General features: G+C 39.8%; 1 protein-coding gene across 1 annotated transcript; it reads right to left on the reverse strand.

The window, feature by feature from the left end:
* Positions 1–774: 774 nt before the first annotated feature.
* Positions 775–20,801, reverse strand: IVNS1ABP (influenza virus NS1A binding protein). The gene is made up of 15 exons (XM_066361729.1): positions 20,488–20,801; positions 14,449–14,677; positions 13,576–13,704; positions 13,223–13,392; positions 13,016–13,091; positions 11,861–12,034; positions 11,418–11,543; positions 9,954–10,061; positions 5,680–5,809; positions 4,893–5,117; positions 4,316–4,437; positions 4,094–4,220; positions 3,881–4,012; positions 3,581–3,754; positions 775–2,172 (listed from the first exon to the last, which is right to left on the reverse strand). The coding sequence occupies exons 3-15, from the start codon at positions 13,684–13,686 to the stop codon at positions 1,919–1,921; spliced, it is 1,929 nt and encodes a 642-aa protein (XP_066217826.1). The 5' UTR covers positions 13,687–13,704; positions 14,449–14,677; positions 20,488–20,801; the 3' UTR covers positions 775–1,918.
* Between the last annotated feature and the right edge of the window lie 242 nt (positions 20,802–21,043).

Consider the following 21,043-nt stretch of genomic DNA (forward strand, 5'->3'; position numbering starts at 1 on the left):
ATATACATAGATACTAAGGCTATGGGCTATGCTACATTTTCTCCTTCTCTCAAGAAAAAAAATGTGCTTTTTAGATGTAGATAAACAGTAAACAGTCGTTGTCATTGAGGATCCCCTCGCTCTGCTTCCATGGAAGCTTCTTATATTCAAAACATACTTAAACATTTTAGCAACCAAAATACTTGTTTGGCATCAGTGGTAATACAGGAAAACTTTGACCTAAAGTAATCTCACATATTATTTGCATATGTTACTTAGGAGGTGAGAATTTCAAGGATTTTACTGCTGAATCCCCAACTAAAACTTAACTTCCTGTGCTAAATAGAACATATATAGAGCCATTGGGGGGAAAAAAATCTTATTAGGCTCAAATTTGCCAGCCTAATTTTAGTCCAGAATAGTCAGCTATGGAGGTGGTCAGGAACTAGACATTCTTAGTGGTTTTCTGTGAAATGGATGATACAAATAAGATGTCCAAATACAGTGGAACCTTTGGAGAGAATGCCTCATTTTCTTCCTAACCCAGGACAGTCAACTGCTGGACGGCCATCTTGTCCTAGTTGGCTCATCAGATTCCTGTGTCTGTCTCTGTCTGCTCTGTGAGAAGATACCTTAGAACCTTCTGTGAGAAGATACCTTAGAACCTTACATCAGTCCTTATTTCACATATACGATGACAGGTGAATATTTTTTCCCAAATACCTGAAGCTCATTGCTGTTGAGAAAGAAAAGTTTCCCCAAAACTTTCCATAATGAATGAGTACACAAACAACATTTGTTATTAATCCCATGGTACAAGGATTTCCTGCAAAGTACCTTTAATATGTTTGCATCAGTGGCAGGCATTAGAATGTGCTAACTTTGGCACCATAGGTTATATGTGTAGTACTACACATTAGATACCAAGTCACCCCAACCAATATTTATCCCTATGAATAGAAAAACTGAACAAAAACATGCTTCTGATAATGGCTGCATTCATACATCCAATAGTTTAAAATGTTTTCACAATCACGGGCTGCCATTTGGGAGTTTTGTTAATGATAAAAACAAGAAGTATTTAGAAGATAAAATACTTTACTGTTCTTTACTGTTACATATTAAGTGTCTTGCTATATAAAACATACCCTCAAAAAGGCATAATATTTAATATCAACTTCAAATAAAAATTACAGCTATGTTACTGTTCAGCAGCTCCATTCAAATAAACATTGGTACTTCATTCTCAAAAGGAACCATGTAGCTGAGGCATATATAGAAGTCTGCATTCTAGGTGTGCAGAAGAGACACCTCACCCGCTCGCTCCTTGAAGACTGCTGCTCAGCTTCAGACATTTGAATCTGCCACATCTTAATTCAACAGGCAAAGAAAGCATTCTGCTGAGACTATAAAAGTTATGAAAGGCAACCATAAAGGATTAAATCTTGGTAGGCAGGTCAGCTTTCAACAAAAACAAAAATAGTCATTGCTATCTAGTTAAGTAAGTCTCTTTTGTTAAAGAGTATTCCAGTTATTGAAAAAGGGCCCTTAGAAAACCCAACTCTGTATCTTAATACCCAACCCCCTCCTGTCCTTATTTGAGGATAAGGTGCAAATTGGCAAACAAATGTGGAGGAGAGGGGACTTCTTGAAATAATGTGCCCAATCAATTCTTGGTTTATTCTTGTACAATATCAACTTCTAAAAGTAAAATAACCAAAGTAGTCCTAAAAATACACAAAACAAACCTTCATCTTTGCATTCCTTTCCTAGTAACACAAAAAGTATGTACAGCATGTTTAATAATATGCAATATGCAAAAGCTTTGTGTTGCTGTTAGCAACTTCTAATACCCACCCACCCACCTTATTCACAAATGTACCTCTACTAAACAGAATTACATCACTAAGCCTGTTAGTTTGAAAGAATCTTAAATTTGTTAAAACTGGAAGATCTTTGTATAGGGGCTCCACTCATTTGACTCAAGGTTATAGACTTCTATGGTATTCAGAAATTCATTGCCATCAAATCCTCCCACTGCATAGATGGTATTCCCTACAGCTGTAATTCCAGCATTGCTCCTTGGTGATGTCATGTTTCCCATCATCTTCCATTCATTTCTAGTCGGATCGTACATCTCCACACAGCTGATAGCATGAGAACCATCAAAGCCACCACCCACAAAGAGTTTTCCTAAAAACGAATGAAAACAATTAGATAAAAACACTCTAAATCTGTCTTTTGATATAACAAGTGGCTCTTAGAAATGCTTCTTCATTCTGTTAGAAGTATTTATTAAATACCTTCTAGTGTGGCAAGCACTCTCTAAAGGCTAGGAATATAAGGGAATAAAAATCAATAAAACCCCACTCAACATGGAACTCAGGCAACTTAAAGGGGGGCGGGGCAATATCTAACTAAAGTGAAATTCTCCCAAGTGTATGTGGCATTGCCATTGCACAGATGAAAAAAGGCACAAGAAGCTGGACAACTTGCCGAAAGACACAGCAAGTAAGTAGCAAACCAGAATAGTTCTGTGCACTGAAAGACTGTTTGTTAGTCTACTGTGTAACAACTAAGATTCAAAAGAAGTAACAGAAAAGCCAATTTCAGATAACTGACCGTTTTCTAGAGCTTTCCAACTATATAAAATAATTCTGGTGAAGAAATTTCTTCATGGAAACAAAGTTGAGAGTTATAACTATTTTCAAATACAAATGCAGTTAATAATTAAATTATTTTCAAACATAAAATGTTAACATTAAGTACTGTTACTTAGAAAACATTTTATTAAGGTCTCTCAAATTTATCATTCCTACCTGCATCCATAAAATTAAATCCTCACTTAGGTTTTCAATAGGTTCTACTACTTTAAGTGAAATGACATTTAACAAAACCAACTTGGCCACAGGCTAACTGACAAACTGGTGCTGAGTTCCTAAGACATGGTCAGCGCTGGAAAGGAGCGCTGTTCCAGGACTGATGAGGCCCACAGCAGGCTGCAGGCCCACGTGTCCACACACATGCCTTGGCTAGCTGGGCCGCAGCGTCCTAAGATCTGCTGCTGTTCCCCACCAATGCTAGATAAACTCATTATAATTGTATGTAAGTGAAAACACTGTATGTGAAAAGAAAGGTGTGTCCGTATAAAACTAAGCTTAATGCACTGGAGAGACTTCATAAGAGTCTAAAAGTTCTACTTCCAATTAGATATGGAGTAGACAATGCCTAGATCTAGATGATTTGCATTTATATTGTTATGCAAATCAAATGCTTCAAAAATTCTTGCTCTAAAAAATAAACTCAAACTCCAGAATGATATATTACGAGTATGGTTTATGGAAGAAAATGACTTAGAAATTAATTCAGTGAACTCATCAAAAGATTAAGGAATTGATATGTTTACATTATATTAAGTATTGAGTTCCTGATTAGGAAAGACATTTCTAAAGATAACCACCAATCCCCACTGCATCATTGAAGATGGCTGCTTCTGAATTCTTTACAAGAATATATATAGTTGTCATGGACATTTTCTCGGGACTTTAGAACAGATTCTTGCCACTACCTACTCCTCATCTCTCCAAATCCCAATACTCACCATCCAGAACAGCTACTCCAGCTCCTCGCCTAGCCACGTTCATGGGCGCAATTAAAGTCCAGGTGTTATTTTCGGGATTGTAACGTTCTACAGTGCTCAGGCAGTTCCAAGACTCTGCACCCCCGATTATATACAAATAACCACCAAGCTCACAGACTGCAGACTGGTGTCTACCTATAAAATCAATTAAAAAATTATTACGCTTATCTCCCAAAACTGTATACTACTCATACTGTCAATTCAGGTCTTTATGGGGGAAAAAAAGAAGAAAGAAAACTTGAAGGGAAAATACCAACTTACGAATGTTTAGAGGAGCACAGCTTGTCCATGACTTTGTTATAGGATCAAAAACATCACAATTTTTCAGTCCTTTCTGACCATATGGATCAGAGCCACCAAGGATGTATAATTTCCCATCAAGAGCACACACTCCTATGTGAGTATAAAATAAGGTTAGACATTGCTAATATCATCACTTTAAATACTGATTATCTCATAGGAAAATATTATTACCTGCATTACAACGGTTAGTTCTCAATTCCGGAACAGGAATCCAGTCATCTATGCTTGGATCATACATCTCCCCACAACTCAGGTCATCTGAGTGGCCATTCGATCCACCAACCACATAGAGCTGGCCCTGTACCAAAAGTGAGAGATGAGCATTTCTGACATTCTAAAGCTATGAGGAAAATTCAAACATGGACTGCTTCTCCTGAAACACAGCGCACTTACCATCAGTACCGCCATTTGAAATCGCGCTCTAGGTGTTCTCATGGGAGCAAGGAAGGACCAATGATCTGTATGTGGATCATAGCATTCAACTGTCCGAAGACATTCCTCTCTGTTATAGCCCCCTGGTGAAAGAACCATAAAGGTTTATGTTTAAATATTAAACTGGATGAGGGTTTCTGGTCCAGAATGGTTTAATTAAACAATCTGCCCAATGAGAAAAAGAATTTTATCCACAAACTTAGAAGGTCCCCAGTAGGTCATGTTCTTACATGTTATAAATAGCTGAATAACATTATCAGTATGACTAAATTGCTTGGTATTGGCTTAGAAATTAGGAGAACAATTTATACTTTACACCTTTTTAAGAATTAGAAACACTTGGTCAAAGGTTAGGTAACACAACAGTTTTTACTTATTTCTCTGATGTCTTGAAGTATGGTAAATAGAATGCCAGGGAGAAGGCATATTAAAACCCCCTCTTCCAAAGTTTGCATGTCACTAGCAAGTGTAAAACGTCCATTTAGAGGCATGGCTGGTTGAAGGTTTCTGATAAGAAATCACTCATCCCTGTTCTTACCTGCTGCTATGAGCTTGCCATTCATCTCTGCTGTCCCCAGACCGGACCGTGCGTAATGCATAGGCGACATGGGCTTTTCTATTAGATCATCTGGTTGCATCTCAAAGCTCAAACTTTTAGTTAGTTTTGGAGTACTTGTTGGTGAGCTCTGTGGGCTGTTTCGCCCGTGAAGGAAAATGACACAAAATATACCATCCAGCACAGCCAGGCACAAGTAAGTGTTATCTGTAAAAGCACAAGAGTTCTATGTCTAAGAGGCAATTATTACTTTCAGTTGCTATGGAATCCGGAACTGAACAACAGATTCCGGACAGGTACAATCTGCTATTGTATTCCAAACTTAGTTGCTTCTGAGTTTTTTCCTTCAATAGTCAGTATGAAATTATTTAAAAAATGGTTCCACTAACTCTCCTTAAAAAAATAAATTTTAGCCTGACCAGGCTGTGGCGCAGTGGATAGAGCGTCGGACTGGGACGCGGAGGACCCAGGTTCAAGACCCCGAGGTCACCAGCTTGAATGCACGCCCATCTGGTTTGAGCAACGCTTACCAGCTTAAGCCCAAGGTCGCTGGCTCAAGCAAGGGGTCACTTGGTCTGCTATAGCCCTCCCTGGTCAAGGCACATATGAGAAATCAATCAATGAACAACTAAGGAACCGCAACGAAGAATTGATGTTTCTCATCTCTCTCCCTTCCTGTCTGTCTGTCCCTATCTGTCCCTCTCTCTGTCTGCCACAAAAAAAAAATTTTTTTTTTAGACAATCTGACAAGTGTAATTAATGCACTTACTTGAAGTCTTTTCTGAAGCAACGATTTTCCATTCATGCTTAGGGCTTTGTGCCGTGGCATTTGGAGAAGACAAACATCCAGTGGAACTGCTATTTATCTGCTTATGGCCATTCTCACGGGGTGGCTTTTTCTGCAAAACCAAAAGGTAGCTACAGAAACCTAGCCAAACACTGTACCTGGTGTACCTTTGTTCCTGAGCTATTTCACAACACTGAGGAAACACTTAATAGCCTTCACCTACGGATGACATTAATTTATAGCATGCCTACATTGAACACAAACCAACATTTCCAATTGACACAGATTACTGGTGTACTTTTATCTCTGTTAATAACAACTACACTTACACAAATTGCCTGGTCAGGATAAGCTCAATTTAAACAATTAAAAAAAAAATGCGTTGTAAGCGAAGTATCAATTTCTTACTGGAGGAAAACAGAAATCCTCCACCCCATGATCCATATCAGCTTACACACTCTTTATATTAAGTACAGAATATTCTGAAAGATGCTGTAGACTTAAAATGGCATAATTAACTTAGAAGACATTTAACCCACTGTCTCCATGAAACTCTTAAACCTAAATAAGTCATATGTGCTGACATCCTTCACTCATGCCAGCAGAAAGTGAGCACACTTAAGTAATACCCACCCAGTCTCTCCAGAAGTATTTTACAGGACAAAAGTGGTCATTACAAGAAACACTTAATAGTGTGTTTCTCTAGGATTACCTTATAGGTATTATAGAGTGGTTTTCCAGACCAATAAAACTACATCAAATCACAAAAATTAAAAGTGTAATAATAAATGAAACAATACTGAAAGAACCAATCATTCACAAAACTAGAATACCCAGGAATACTAAAAGAGGGGAAATTGGGGAAGGTTGCAAACTGACAAATGATGTCAGAGAATTACATTGTGTTCTCATGTGTGAGTTCCCTTTGATGGTTTTCTTCCAATTCCAAATGATATGATCATAGGGAACTGGACGAGGCAACGTTCACTACCTGGAAAGGAGCTACCAAATGAATAGGTGCCATTCGCCACCTTCTGTATCTGGCCAAGTCTGCCTATCCACTCAGTTTGGTGATCCAGGGCCAGAGCCACATGTGTGGATAAAATTTTTAATGGAAATTTCTCTTTCCAGTGGAAGCAAAAAGTCATGTAACAGAGATTTTGGTAGCTACTGGAAGCTGTGAAAACACTCTTGTAAAGTTTGGTCTGGACTATTCAGGGAGTGTGGTTACAGCATTTGTAGGCTATTTTGAGAAAAGGTAGAGAATATACCGTGTTAACGGTTATTAAATTCCACTTAGACATTATGTACCAAGGTATTAGTAGGTGGTTTTTCACATCATCTCTGTTAATCCAGTGAGGGCAATATTTAACCTATCCATTTTATACATAAAAATACTGAAACGCAGAGAAAACATGAGTTGCCTAAGGCAGTAACAACTAAAACAGAGATTAGGAAATCTCAGTATAAAGCCATTCTTTATACTGTGACAGACTGTCCTCTGCTACTAGACTTACCCAGTACATAAACCCCACCCCAATTTGTAGGAAGAAGGGAGCCGAAGTAGCACAAACTGATAAAGCTTACATTAAGGCTTTTATCACAGGAGAAAACTGTTCTAATGTAAGGAGAGAAGAAAATCAATGTGAAAGAGAAAAGCACATGAACAATGAGGACTGCCAGTGTTATATAACCAACAAGTCTTATATAGAAATGCTGGTTAACACCTTTATATTCCTTCTGGAACATTTTCTTTTTTTCTTTTTAGACAGACAGATAGGAAGGGAAGCACCTTAGTTGTTCATTGATTGCTTTCTCATACGTGCCCTGACTAGGGGCTCCAGCTAAGCCAGCGACCTTGGGGTCATGTCTATGATCCCCTGTTCAAGCCAGCAACCCTTGCTCCAGCTGGTGAGCCTGTGCTTGTCTAATGATCCCATGCTCAAGCCAGCAACCTCAGGGTTTCAAACCTGAGTCCTTAGAGTCCCAGGCCATTGCTCTACACTGCACCACCACCTGGTCTGGTCATTCCGGAACATTTTCAAACATAATCCTTTATTCCTCATCTCCAGGCTTTCACGTCAACTTTTACCACTCTGCCCACTCAATGGCCCATGCTTTCTTTGCAGAGAGTCTGGTGGCTTTTTCTCTTTCGGCTTCTCTAGCTAAGGGTTTCTTAAACTTAATACTCTGGAAATTATACCCACTCAAGGGTACTAAGTGGTTTCCTAGAAACAATGCAGAAGAGATATCCCTAACCTTTTATATGACTTCTTAATCCCCCTTCAAACTTCCTCTTTCTGTGTTAACTGGCTCTTACAACACAATTTGATTCTAATTGTCCTCTTACCTTTCTAATGGTTTCTTCTCAACTTCTTTTCCTATTCTGAAACCTAATGTGTTCCTCATCCTTTTTACTTCATCTCTATTCATGGCACTACCTCCTAAGGAGTCATGCGTCAGAACTCCATTCACTCAAATTCTTCCTTTTCTTAATTTTCCTGATCTAAACCATCTAAGAACTACTGCCCTGGCCGGGTGACTCAATGGATAGTGACATCCCGGCATGCTGAGGTCACAGGTTCAACCCCTGGTCAAGTCACATACAATAAACCACCAATGAGTACACAACTAAAGGAAGAATTAAGTGGAAAAACGAGTTGATGCTGCTCTCTCTCCTTCCCCCCACCTCCTCTGTCAAATCAATGGAAAAATAATAACTGCCGACTCAACCTTTGTAACTTGAAATGTCTAGAACCCCCTCTTTTCCCTTTGTGCATTTACATCAACCCTTTTCATTTATTCACCTAAACTATCACTTATAATGGTCTTCAAATTGGACTCACGAACTCTAATCTACTTTCTGTACCTGGTTATAACAAAAGGATTTAACGCAATCATTTTGTAAACACACACACACAAACTGGAATCCCATGACCCAGAGGCTGCCACCTAATAGTTAACCATTTATCTAAAATAGGATTAATACACAGATCTTTCTCTATAGAAATAATGTATTTAACCCACCCCTATTGCTGTTAAATATATCTGCTCCTATCACTCTACTCCCTTGTCTAAAGTTTTCTGAAAGTTCCCCACTACTTGTAGGATAAATTATAAGCCCCAATGAGGTGGCATGTACGTACTACCTAGTCTTGTGACCTGCAATTCCAAGAGCGTCATCCTTGCACAGCCTTTCTTTGTGATCTGACACTTCTCTCTGCTACGCAAACTCTTCTAATCCTAAAACTGCTCAAATGTTGCCCCTCTGGGGCAATCTTCCTTGATTCTGTCCTCCTGCCTCCATTATGCCCTCCCCTTTAAACCTTCAGTAGATCCTCTAATAAGTCTATGGTGTGTTATCTACTCCTATGAAGCCCTTCAAGTAGAAACTGTCTCATACATTTTTGTGTCCCGATATCTAACACACTGCCTGCCACTTAACAGGTATTCAGCCTTTGCTTGTTCAAAGAGTACTTTTGGAAAATGTTAACTTCACACCTAAAACCTTATTCTGAAAATAGATATTCAGCCACTAGTGACACATAACCCCTGACATAACCATGCAGGTTATGTACGAATCTATCATCTGTCTTCTAATTGTTAAAGGAAAACATCCCTTAAACTGGATCAACTCTGCCTACTTCATATCTTATCCCTCATAAGTGCAATGTTGAACTAAAGGCCAAAAAAGTAAACTTCAAACAGAGGCAAACTAACCTATGGTTTCAGAAGTTAGGCTAATGGTTTCCTCAGGGTGTAGTGTAGTGATCGGGAACGTGCAAGAGGTGGGCTCCCAGGGCACCAGAAATCTTCTCCTCTTGACCCAGGTGCTGTTTAAACTAGTGGGTTCACTACATGGCACTTATGATTTGTGTAATTTTCTGTTATTTGTCCATAAACTAAAAGTTTTTATCAAGATTTAAAAAAAATTAAGTCTATTTAATAGTCGTTCCTATTGCAAACAACTATTTTTCTAGTCAATAACAAGTAATTTCTACATCACTTCATCTTATTTGGAATTCTAGTTGTAAAAGCTATTGAGAAAAAAATCTAAATGGGGTTTCCGAATTTGTTAATTTCTCTTTATGTGGCTGAAGTGACTCAAACGTAATCCTTGTTTTCTCCCAAGTGTTTCTGTCCAGTCACACCAATGAAATTCTTCCACTTTCCTTTATTAAAGGAAAATTTCAGTATACTACAAAATGCGCTCATCAAATTTCAACCTGAGGTTACCTCAGATGTGCAATGTGTACCTGCACAAACTGAATGTGGTCATCATCACTGCCAAACACCTCAGCCTGTCCATCTAGTAGGTTCCCATCAAGCAGCTTGTGATCAGCTGAGTAGTACAAGGTTTGAACCTGCAAAACAGCAACAGAACACCCATGTGGCTACTGTCTCCATGGCTACACACTAGTACGCAGCTCACACAATCGCCTCAAGGTAACCTCCAGTGTGCTTCTTGAGTTTCTTGACATCTTACTCTGGTAGGATCCCGAAGTAAAGAAAATACATGTCATGGTTGTAAAAACTTTAAAAACAAAAATAAAATACAGATTCTTCTAATCCTGGCTGAAGAGTCCTTGGCTTGATTGGTGTGAGAGAAATCTTCATTTTTTTCATAGCTTCTATTATATAGCATTAAGAAAAAGGCACTAGTACAATATATAGGGTCTTAAAAATATATACATATTTACAATAAAATACTGAATATGGTTACACCTCCGAGGATAAGTGGTCTAATTTGCATAAACATATTTCTGTCCTGTAGACAATGTCAAGAAAAACATATGAAAATCAAATTCAAAAATTCAAACAAGCTGTGGAGATACTTCCTTTAACAGATGCAAATACAAGGTGAATGCATCTGATTTTCAAACGGAGAATCATATAGAACCTAAAGACCACCTGTTAGCCTTTTCAGAACATAATGATGACGGCATTTGTAAAGGCCTAACAGACTGGTAAGCCACCAGTGAACCAGAAAGGCTTATTAAGTGGAGGGATAAGCTCAAGGTCACGCCACCACTCCATCTGCCTATATTTAATTCCCATGATTTCTCCATTATTTTTCTTGCATGCTTTTTAAAAGCCCAAGTCGAGTGACGATATGTATGAACAACAGCATTAAAAGACACAAAGCTTTAAAGATAAGAATCCTGTAAAGGAGTAAACACCATTAAATCATCATCGTTCTCTGCCCACAGCGGATTTTTCTTAGGAGAACTGGGGCAGGACTGCTGCTTCTTTACGTGTCAATACACTTGAGGTTTCCTCTTGTTTCTTCAGTCTTGGGTATCCTAGTTTTGTTAATAAACCTATGGGGAGATAAATCAACGGGGAGGAACAACCATTAGAAGCTTTTACCTACTTGTCAATTTTAAAGCAAAATCCTGTGAAGAAAAATTAAGAATCTACAGAAAATTTCAGTGTACCACCTCCCATTTCTAAAGCAAATTACATGCTACTTTAAAGAAAGTTAATAGCACATAATAAGCAAAGAAATAAAAAAAATAAAAAAAAGAGAAGCAGAAGATCAACTGAACAGTCCATTCAGCTCACCTGGACACCCCCCCTGTTTCTCAGCTTAAGGGTACCTATAGCAAAATTTAAATTCTTTAGGGTCATGGTTATAAAATAAAAGTGAAAGGGAATCCTTCATGTTATAGCAAAATAATTTTTAAGAATTGCTGCATCCCATTTACTTTAAAACTAACCTCTTCCATCAGCTCTTCCAGACTGTCTCCGTTCTCCCAGATGCTACGCTGCACCCAGTTGATTACCTTTGTGTACAGTTTGCCATTGCTGGGCAAGCAAACATTATCTTCGAGCATTACCTCCAACTAGAGTTGGAAACAGAAGTAACACATGGGTCAGTGCTCAGCTTAAATCTCCATTTTGTAAGAAAGCTATCGATAAAGATGCCCCACTGAATTCTACACATTTGCTCTAACTGGTAAATTAGAATTAAGAACCAGTAGCTAAAAAACTAAGTAAACAAAATGGCTGGCAGAAAACCATTACATTGCTAAAAATTACAGTGCCATTTCAACGTACTGTCTTTTTTATAACCATTACTCACTTGCACAAAACAAAACACTCGCGCCTGGAACTAGGTATAATAGTATATATCTATCTCTTTATAGATTTTACTCCGTACCTTTAGCCGTGGAAGTTTAAGAAACTCTTCCTCTTCTGAGATTTGTAACAAATGCTCCTGAATATAAGCATCAACCTTATTCAACAAACGGGAGTCTCCCATACAACTTGCAAAGTTTCGGTAAGAGATGCAGCTGGTGACATCCATTCTAGACAGTAAATAATCACCGCAAACCTGGGGAAACAAATGAGTGCCAACATTTATATGCGTTTTATTTAACAAACATTAGGAAAAATCAATGTATACAAACGCTAAATGTCAAAGAATGTCATATAAATGTGTAAACTATTTAAGGAAAAAAGCAAGATGCTGCAATGCTAGCTTAATGCATATGAAATGCCAGACAGGTGCAATGGTCAAGGAGAACACTCAGACACGGCTTCCCGAAGGCAGCATCTGACCTGGGCCCTACAGGACAGACAGGACGAAGGGAAGATGTTGCAAACAACTGAAGCTAGAGCAAATGACAATTAGAGAATATAAAAGCAACTACATTAGGGAGAGCCTGGGGCTAACCTGAGGGATATGTGCTATAAACCATGGAAGGATTTTTGAGCAGAGGAGTGCTGTCAGAGGTAGGACCAGGAAACTTTCTTAAAAGAGTTAAGTATTTTATTAGACTTGTGGGCAATACTGTGTTTCTGCTACAATTAGTCAACTGTCATTATAGGTGGAAAGTGGCCACAGACCACATGTAAATGAAAGCTATGTTCCAATAAAACTTGATAAAAACAGGTAGCTGGCCAGAGGGTTGTAGTTTACCACCCCCACGTCAGAGGATTAAATGCTTTTCTTCCTATGAATTATTAAGCACTTCTCAACGGTGTTAAATTCAAGAAGGAACACTTTTAAAGAACCCAGGAGAGTAAAAGAACAAAGAATTGAGGTTATGTGATTAATTTTATGCTATCAGAGGATGACACAGACACCCTGCTAGGAAGGCTACTAAAAGCAAGATTTTAGCCCATATTATCTGAGAGGAGGTGTGACCTTGTTACATTACTACAGCTGCAGTTAAAATAGCACATGCAGTTCTCCAGGGAAAAAGAGACGCACAAGTTCTTGGGACAAATGACAATTATACATTTACTTATTGTGTGAATATAAAATAAGTCTCCCTGACAACAGCAGACCTATATCATTTCTGTACTTCACCTGCTTCACTCGGTCCATCTTCAGCTTTTTGGCTGCAGAATAAACATCTTTTACTAATTCCTTATCAGCTTTCAACCTATTAAAAAATAAAAATGTTCTCTATCATTTCACATATTAAAGGCCTTAAAACATTCTTAATTTAAATAGAGAAACTTAGAATTTCCTGATAACATTCCCTAATTAGACGAATTATTTCCAAGAACTTACTGTGCAGTGTAGGCATAATTCAATAAGACTTCAACAGCTTCTGGATTGAGATCATCAAATTTAACATGAGAAACTCTATGAGGATCACTATCACTATTAAAGATTTCAAATAAATAGGGACTGCAGCAAGCCAGGACTGCTCTGTGTGCTAACATCTCATGGCCACAGACCTGAAATTATGAGGAATTAAAATTAGAAATATTGTGGACTATGTAGTTCTCTAGCTAATCATTCTTTTTCAAAGTTATTTCATTAAATGCCTCCCATAATCAAGAAAATAAGCAAATCCAAGATCCTACAGCTTTTAGTAATGAAAGACCAATTCTGTAAGTTTCCAAGTAAGGTTTTTCTACCTGAAGTCGAACATCACAGAACTGGCCACTTTTCCTCAGGGCATTTAATTTGGCAACAGAAGACTCAATGAAATTTTCATCTTCAAACATTAAATATCCATTGGGAATCATTTTTCCTTATAAATTTGGCTGCAGAGCAAAAAGAAGCTGAGTTATTTTACTTGTAAACAATAATTTTTATATTTTAAAGAGTAATATCTTTATTTTAAAATTCCATCCTATCAACAACAAAATTTTATCATACACAAACATTATTGAAACAACACAGGCACTGAGTGGTCAAGTCTCTACACTCCTATGCTGTGGGCCAAGTCTTATTAAGGGTTCCTACATGGTGGGTCTTTCAGAAATTCTGGTGGGTCTTAGCAGTTCTGGCCGTTTCCATGCCTATTAACACATGCATTGTAAAGGTAAAGAAATGTAAGCCCAGCCCTGCCCTAACCCACTCCAGAGCAAACTGGAACACCATAGGCTATGAACTGGTCCTCATATGTCGGTTCCTTGTGGCTGCTACCATTCCTTTACCCACAAATGAGAAAAACTGACTTTAAGATGAACTTAATTCTGTTCTCTTTGCAGGTTTCATATACTCTAAACACCTACAAGAATACATGCAAGAAATATGTTTTTTTTTAAGTTTTCATTTCACCTTTTCTTGTGAACAAGTGACTAATGGGCTACACAAGATGGATTATTAGAAAGCAGTAATAGATTTCAGTTTGAAGTAACTACTCAAATTCAACATAGAAAGAAAAAAATAGAAATTTTTTTTTTTTTACTATTACTGACTCTTAAAAGGCTGTTAGTGTACTTGGTAGTCTTCAGAAAAACAAGATGTCTTAATATTGCACTGGGTAATGAATATTCACTTACCTGCTACACTGGAGAGAAATGTATTTCCGGGACTTTTAAAATAATCCAAGGACAAAGGATTGTTAAAACTCAGCACTTCGTTGAGGTATGAAGATGGGTAGTTGAAGTGAAGGCAGAGGTGTCTTAAGCTCTAATGGTGATTCCAAAACTATCAGGCTTGGAAATGATGTAATCAAGTCCTTAAAAGCTATAGACATGAATTTCTTCTGTGATAATCATGCATCATAATCTGTAACAATGAAACATTTTAGATTTTCAAAATGATCCAAGACTGTCATTGATCTCTGCAGCTCACATCACACCAAGCCGTTACCTTGAAGAACTTTTGACGTAAATAGAACAAAGAAAATAACACAAGTGTGGCCCTGGCCAGCTAGCTCAGCAGTAGAGCGTTGGCCTGGCATGTGGAAGTCCTGGGTTCAATTCCCGGCCAGGGCACACAGGAGAAGTGCTCATCTGCTTCTCTACCCTTCCCACCTCTCCTATCTCTCTGTCTTTCTCTTCCCCTCCTGCTGCGGAGGCTCCATGGGAGCAAAGTTGGCTCAGGCGCTGAGAATGGCTCCATGGCCTACACCTCAGGCCCCAGATGGGCAGAGCATTGCCCACTGATGGGCATGCCGGTAGATCCCAGTCGGGCATATGCAGGAGTCTGTCTCTGCCTCCCTGCTTCACACTTCAGAAAAATACAAAATAAATAAATAAATAAAACACCAACCAAGCAAAAATAAAACATAAAACAAAACGAAAATACAACAAGTATGATTATATATACATACAAACATTTTTCATTTAATCTACAACTACTCAGGTAAAAAAACAACAACAAACTCTTCCCAACCCTTAGCCGGAAGAACTAATAATATTTATTATTTAAGTGCAATATATACAAGATGAGAAAACAAATATAAATACTGGTTAATTCCAAGATTCTTTACTGTTGGATTCAAATTAAAATAGAAACACGTAATCCTTCTGTTTTCACCAGCCAGCAAGCAACTTGGGCACCATTCCCAGACATGTACTCAATGTTACAGTCAAACAAGACACACTATTCCCCAAAATGTGCTCTACCTTTTCCAGCCTCTGTACCCTCTCAGAATACCCTTAACCCAACCTCAGCAAAACCTTACCCCCAAAGAGCCCCTGCCAACCCCCCCCCCCCCCAGTTAAGTACTAGTTTCTCTGCATACTGACCCCTCTCTGAAAAATATGTGATATCCCAGCTGGCTTGTCCCAGGTTGTGCTTCTGCATACCTGCTTAGCTTCCTTGATTCAAGGTCCTTTGAAGGCAGAGCCTGTCTTAATTCATCTTTGTATGCATCCCATCTAACCTCTACCAAAACAACCTAGCCAGAAACTTGAATATAAAGATTGACCCGAACTGCTATAACACCACTAACTCAGGAAATCAGAACTAAAAAACTATTTGTAAGATGTGCCTACTTTTTAAAATGAACATCTCAAAATTACCCAGACTTTCATTATAAATCCAACCATTATGTTAAGGTAAATAATCACTGAAGCCTGGTCCAGTTCTAATTCAACAAACCTACAGTATTAAATTGAACAGATGCACAATCTGTGACAGAGCGGGATCCCATATGCCCTAACTGCAACTTAGGTCTTATTTCAAGGAAACCTGAGTATTCTGATTCAGTTGGGACTGTTGTCAATGCTTAACCCCCACCCCCACAATGAAACTATGCTATAACATGATGTAATATTGATTTCCTTTGTTCTACACTGTCATCTAGATTAGTTAATTCAGCTTTTCTTAAGAAACCAGGTCTAACAAATGTTTTCCAAGTAACACACAAATCTCTGTACATATAGAGAACACACTAAATCCTAAAGAAACCTTCAAACATTGTTAGCTGAGATCCAGCTCAAATTAAGAAAATCTTTGTACATATTGTATATACAAGGGTGACCAATCCACACACGCAGTTGATTAACTCCTCACTTCAATTTTATATGCTGCTCTTTAAACAAGGTAGAAAGAGGGCAAACCTCCATGCAAATTCTGTTGATATGATTAAAATGTGCCCTTTGATATGAAGATTTGTAAATATCTTAAACTTTGACCAGTTTTACCCAGTATCTATTTGTAAACTAGTCTTGATCTAAAAATGAAAACAGCATCTACTTAAATTTGATAAATTGAAGATCTACCTTAAATTTATTTTAAAAAACAAAAATAAATGATTAAAATCACTTCAGTCCTTTGAGAGAAAACATCAGAGAATTTTTGGAGCAACTCTTGCCATATAAATTTGTACAGTACTGTATTATTAGTTTTGCAACAGAGTGAGTCCTACTACATTTAGTACTTGATGGTTTTTCTAGTACATCAAGGTCTTAACATGAACCTTTTGACTTTAATGTCTACTCATCAGTACAACCCTACTTGATTTTAAAAGCTAGTCTAAGTCTATTAGATATTTATGTTAATGCAGCAAACTAACTGTCTTCAATTACTATCCTCATATATGTCTCTACTCTTACCCAGCCCCAAGTTAGGGGGTCATAACAACTCCTGCCTGCAAAAACATGTCTTTGAAAATTCATATACACTTTTCCAAAAGATAGGGCAAATTGAGAGTTTTAAGCCATTCCAAACATCCACAGAAAATCTTAATTTTGGTCTATGAAACTCAAGCTCAAAAACTGGTAGAATAAAAAAGTAGGGAGAACTTTATTCCTTTATAAAGTCAAACCAAAAGTCCCAGCACCCCACTTTTACATATGAAAGTATGAAACTTAGATTTTTGTTTAATATTTAAAATATACATTTGACTAACCTACTTTTAAAATTAAATGTAGGGACAAATACAATATATTCTGATAAACATATTTCAGTTCTTTAATATGACCAGAGCAAGAAAGGGAGACAGAAGACTCATAAACGAGTCTGTAAACTTCTTTAGTAACATCCAGAAGTTTACATTACCACAGTCCCCAAAAAGATTAGCTTAACTGAAAGACAATTCAGCAGGTCTTATCTAAGAGTTAAAAAAAGTATGCACTATTCTGTCTCCTCCCAAATTTTTCTCAGGCCTTCAGTAAGAAGAGCAAGATAAAACCTTATCATCCAACTTTGAAAGCATCCTTAAAACTTCAGGGCAAATTACAAACATGTAAGCTTCATTTAATGAAGTTTCAGCAGCATGTTTTGAGGGCAATCTTTTGAGGGCAACAAATTCACACAAAAGAGCAATCAACTAACTCCATACTTAAAGGACTTGGTAATAATACAAAGTAAACCAATGAATCCCTTTAAAACCAGAAATTACAGATTCTTAATGTCACTCTGAAACTACTATCACCATCCATCCACCTATATCAAAAGTCATGAGACAGACTCACTTGCTTGGCTCCATGCTTTTAACCACATTGTTCTGTAATTCTTTCATCCCCCAGACATTTATGGCACCAAACATATGGCAGGCACAATCTGGAAAGGGATGCCCATGACACAATGGCGTTAACTCCATTCCCAGCCTTGCTGGAACACTATGCAGACCAACCGAGAAATAAACCAAGAACTGAAGATGGCTCAAAAATAAAAAAGGAAAAAGGTATGACAGCACACATATTCATTCCAGCAACTGCAGCTATTTGTTTCAATAGACTGCAGTTTGCAGGATGCATTTGGAAAACAGAGAGGAGGTAGGAGATCAGTACTAGGTTTAAACAGTGCTGGAGAGCAGAAAAGGATTTTAGAAGCGCCAGACACCAGCAGAAACGTGCAGATGATCTGCAGAAATGAGTAAAACATGGAAGCAGGAAAATTAACTACAGATATCATACACCCATGCTTATTCTTAGGCAGTAAGAATATGTGGCATCATTATTAACGTCAGTCTTCAAACTAGAATTCCAAAAAGCAGAACAGTCATTTTAGTTTGCTGCATGCTGAAAGTTAGGAAGGAAGCAAAGAATTTGCTTTGAGATATTGTAATGCTGAGGCACCCATTGGGGATTCCAGTTGATAGAAGTGTCAGAATACTGATCTAGGTATAGGCTCAGATATCATTTACAAGGTGGTAATTGAACTTGGTAAGTGAACATAACCATATACTTTCTGTGGTTCTAACAAAAACCCCAGAAAACTTGTAGTTTATAAACTCATAGTTTATAATTTCTCCATTTACACTCTTGCACAAAAATGTGGGAGGATCCCCAACTATTAAGAGTTCCTTCTTGTAGATTTGACTATACAGTCGTACTTTTGAGAGGAAAAAAAAAAATCAAGTGAAATTATTTTTTAGGGATACTTGATCTTAGTAACAATAATTAAGACATTTCCTTAAGAAGAAAACCTTTACATTAAAAAACACTTACTTACAAAATCACATTCAATTGCCACTTAAAATATCTTTCAAGCAAGGAAAACCCCCATCTCAAAATAAGTAGTCAAAAAAAAATCCACTAATTTAAAGTTAAATCAAAACCTGGAATGCTTTGTTTTAGGGAGGAAAGTTAGAAAATTGGCTACAAATTAAAATAAATTAAGAAATTTATATCTATAAACCACAGATTTCCTCTATTAGGAAAATAACAGAGGAAAAGCATTCTGGGTCTCTTTTTGGTCAGCTGCTCTAGTCCGTTTTACAAACTCCAGCTACCAAATTATAGACATTTGATAAGCAGCCTGACAGCCAACATTAAATGATATTCTTTTCAATCCCACGCTAAATTAGTCAGTGTTTGCCTCATCACCAGATACATAAATACAACAATTCCTTAGCGTTTTACGCCAGAAGTTTCAGCAGCATTATGCTTACAAACTATTCATTAGTATTTTGTTATTCTTAAGTCAACCGCCAGGGCTAGAATTATTAAAGGAAAATACAATCTAGTCCATGCTGTACTTGTGCAACTGTTACGAACAGTACTAGGCTTCCGGAGTTGTTCCTTTATTAATAGACTGAAGAAGTACATTATAAGTCCTCAAAAAACAGCTTGAGGCCAGGGTCTTCTAACCCTCTATCACTTACAACAGGCTTTAAGAAACAAAAATGCGTTCTTTAGACATCTGATTTCTACTTGCTAGTTTTCAAATGCCAGCTGTCTCACACAAAGATCGGTCTATGACGTACTGGGGAAAAAAGTAAATCTATTCCTAACGTATCTGCGGTTCAAGTTTCCCTCCGTTCAACTCTCAATCGGATACTGCCCGATACCTTCCTAAGATCTTCTAACCAGAGACCCTTTGCAAGATGCGTAGAATATCGGAGAAGAACAAACCCCTCTGCCGATTTCTTTTGTTAAAAGAAAAGAAAGTGGCGAGCCCCCCACATTGCCGGCAGAGCCCAGCAGCGCCAGGCCTTCCTCCGCGCGCCGCGGGGCCGGCGCCCACCCCGCGGGCTGGGAGGCACGGCAGCCCGCGCCTGCACACCCCCGCTCGCCATTGGCCGGCCCTGCAGTCATTCAGCGCCGACACGTCAGGGCAGCCGCTCTCTCCCGCCTCCCGCCCCCCTCTCCCCGCGCTTGGCAAGAAAAGCGGGCAACGTGGACCGGGAACAAAGGACCCCGCGGCCCACGGCGATCAGGGACGCGGTGCCACTTCACTCCAGGCCCGGGGCACCCAAGCGGCCCAGGGTCGGCTCCCTGCCCACACGCGCCCGGTTCGGGGACGTCTCCCGTTGGAGAGCCCGGCCCTAGGCAGACCCGCTCACTAGGCGTCCGTTCTGACAGCGGCGACGGAGATTCCCGCGTCCGCTTTCCGGCAGGTCATCTCCGCCCCTCGGCGCCCCGACCGAGGCCCCCCGAGCAGGAAAGTGTCGTCTCTCCCGCCCCGCTTCCTCTGCCCCAGCGCTGTCCCAGGCTGCAGGCACCCGTCTGCAGCCGCCGACGCTACCCTGCAATCCCCGCAGCGCCTCTCGGGCGGCTGCGGCGGCTCCGGGGTCCCTCCCCCCAGGATCGGACACCATCCCACACCTCCCACCTTCTCCGCGGCCGCCAGCGCCATCTCTCAGGTCGGATTCCGGCCGCACGCTCTTCCTCCGCCCCCGTTGGTGGGAACAGCGCTATTACCTGGTTCATCTCTGAAGAGATGGAAAAACTCATCTCTGGAGCTTCGACGGGGAGCAGCAGGAAGCGGGCGGGAACAGGCCCAACGGAAAGCGCCTCGAGGCCGCGGAGGGTCGAAGCGATCGAGCGGGAGAACGCGCGGGCAGCCCACGGAGGCTGCGAGGCGAGGGGAGCGCTGCCGGGGTTTCGCGAGGACAAGCTCGCTCGCTCGCCGGCACAGCCGCGCCGAAACAGCAGGCGGAGAAACTGCGCCCAGTAGCTCCCAGCGACCGACCTCCACGCGCGTCCCTGAGACACTGCCGCCGCCGCCCGCTCGCGCCTCACCCCCTCGCACGTCACCACGGGCGCCACCGCCAACGCCTCGCGGACGCTTCCGGCTCGAATCTGTCCGCGAATCACAGGCGAGCGCCAGAAAGCTGCCGCTCGTGGCCCCGCCCACCCTCGCCCCGCCCTGCCCCGCCCCGCCCCGCTCTCCTCCCTCGCTCTCTCGGGTCCCTTCCAGCACCGCTCAAGTAGGTCAGCGCAAGGTGATCCCTGGGAGAGAGACCGTGCTCTGGGT

Source organism: Saccopteryx leptura, chromosome 2 (genome assembly GCF_036850995.1).
Source record: "Saccopteryx leptura isolate mSacLep1 chromosome 2, mSacLep1_pri_phased_curated, whole genome shotgun sequence".
NCBI lineage: Eukaryota > Metazoa > Chordata > Mammalia > Chiroptera > Emballonuridae > Saccopteryx > Saccopteryx leptura.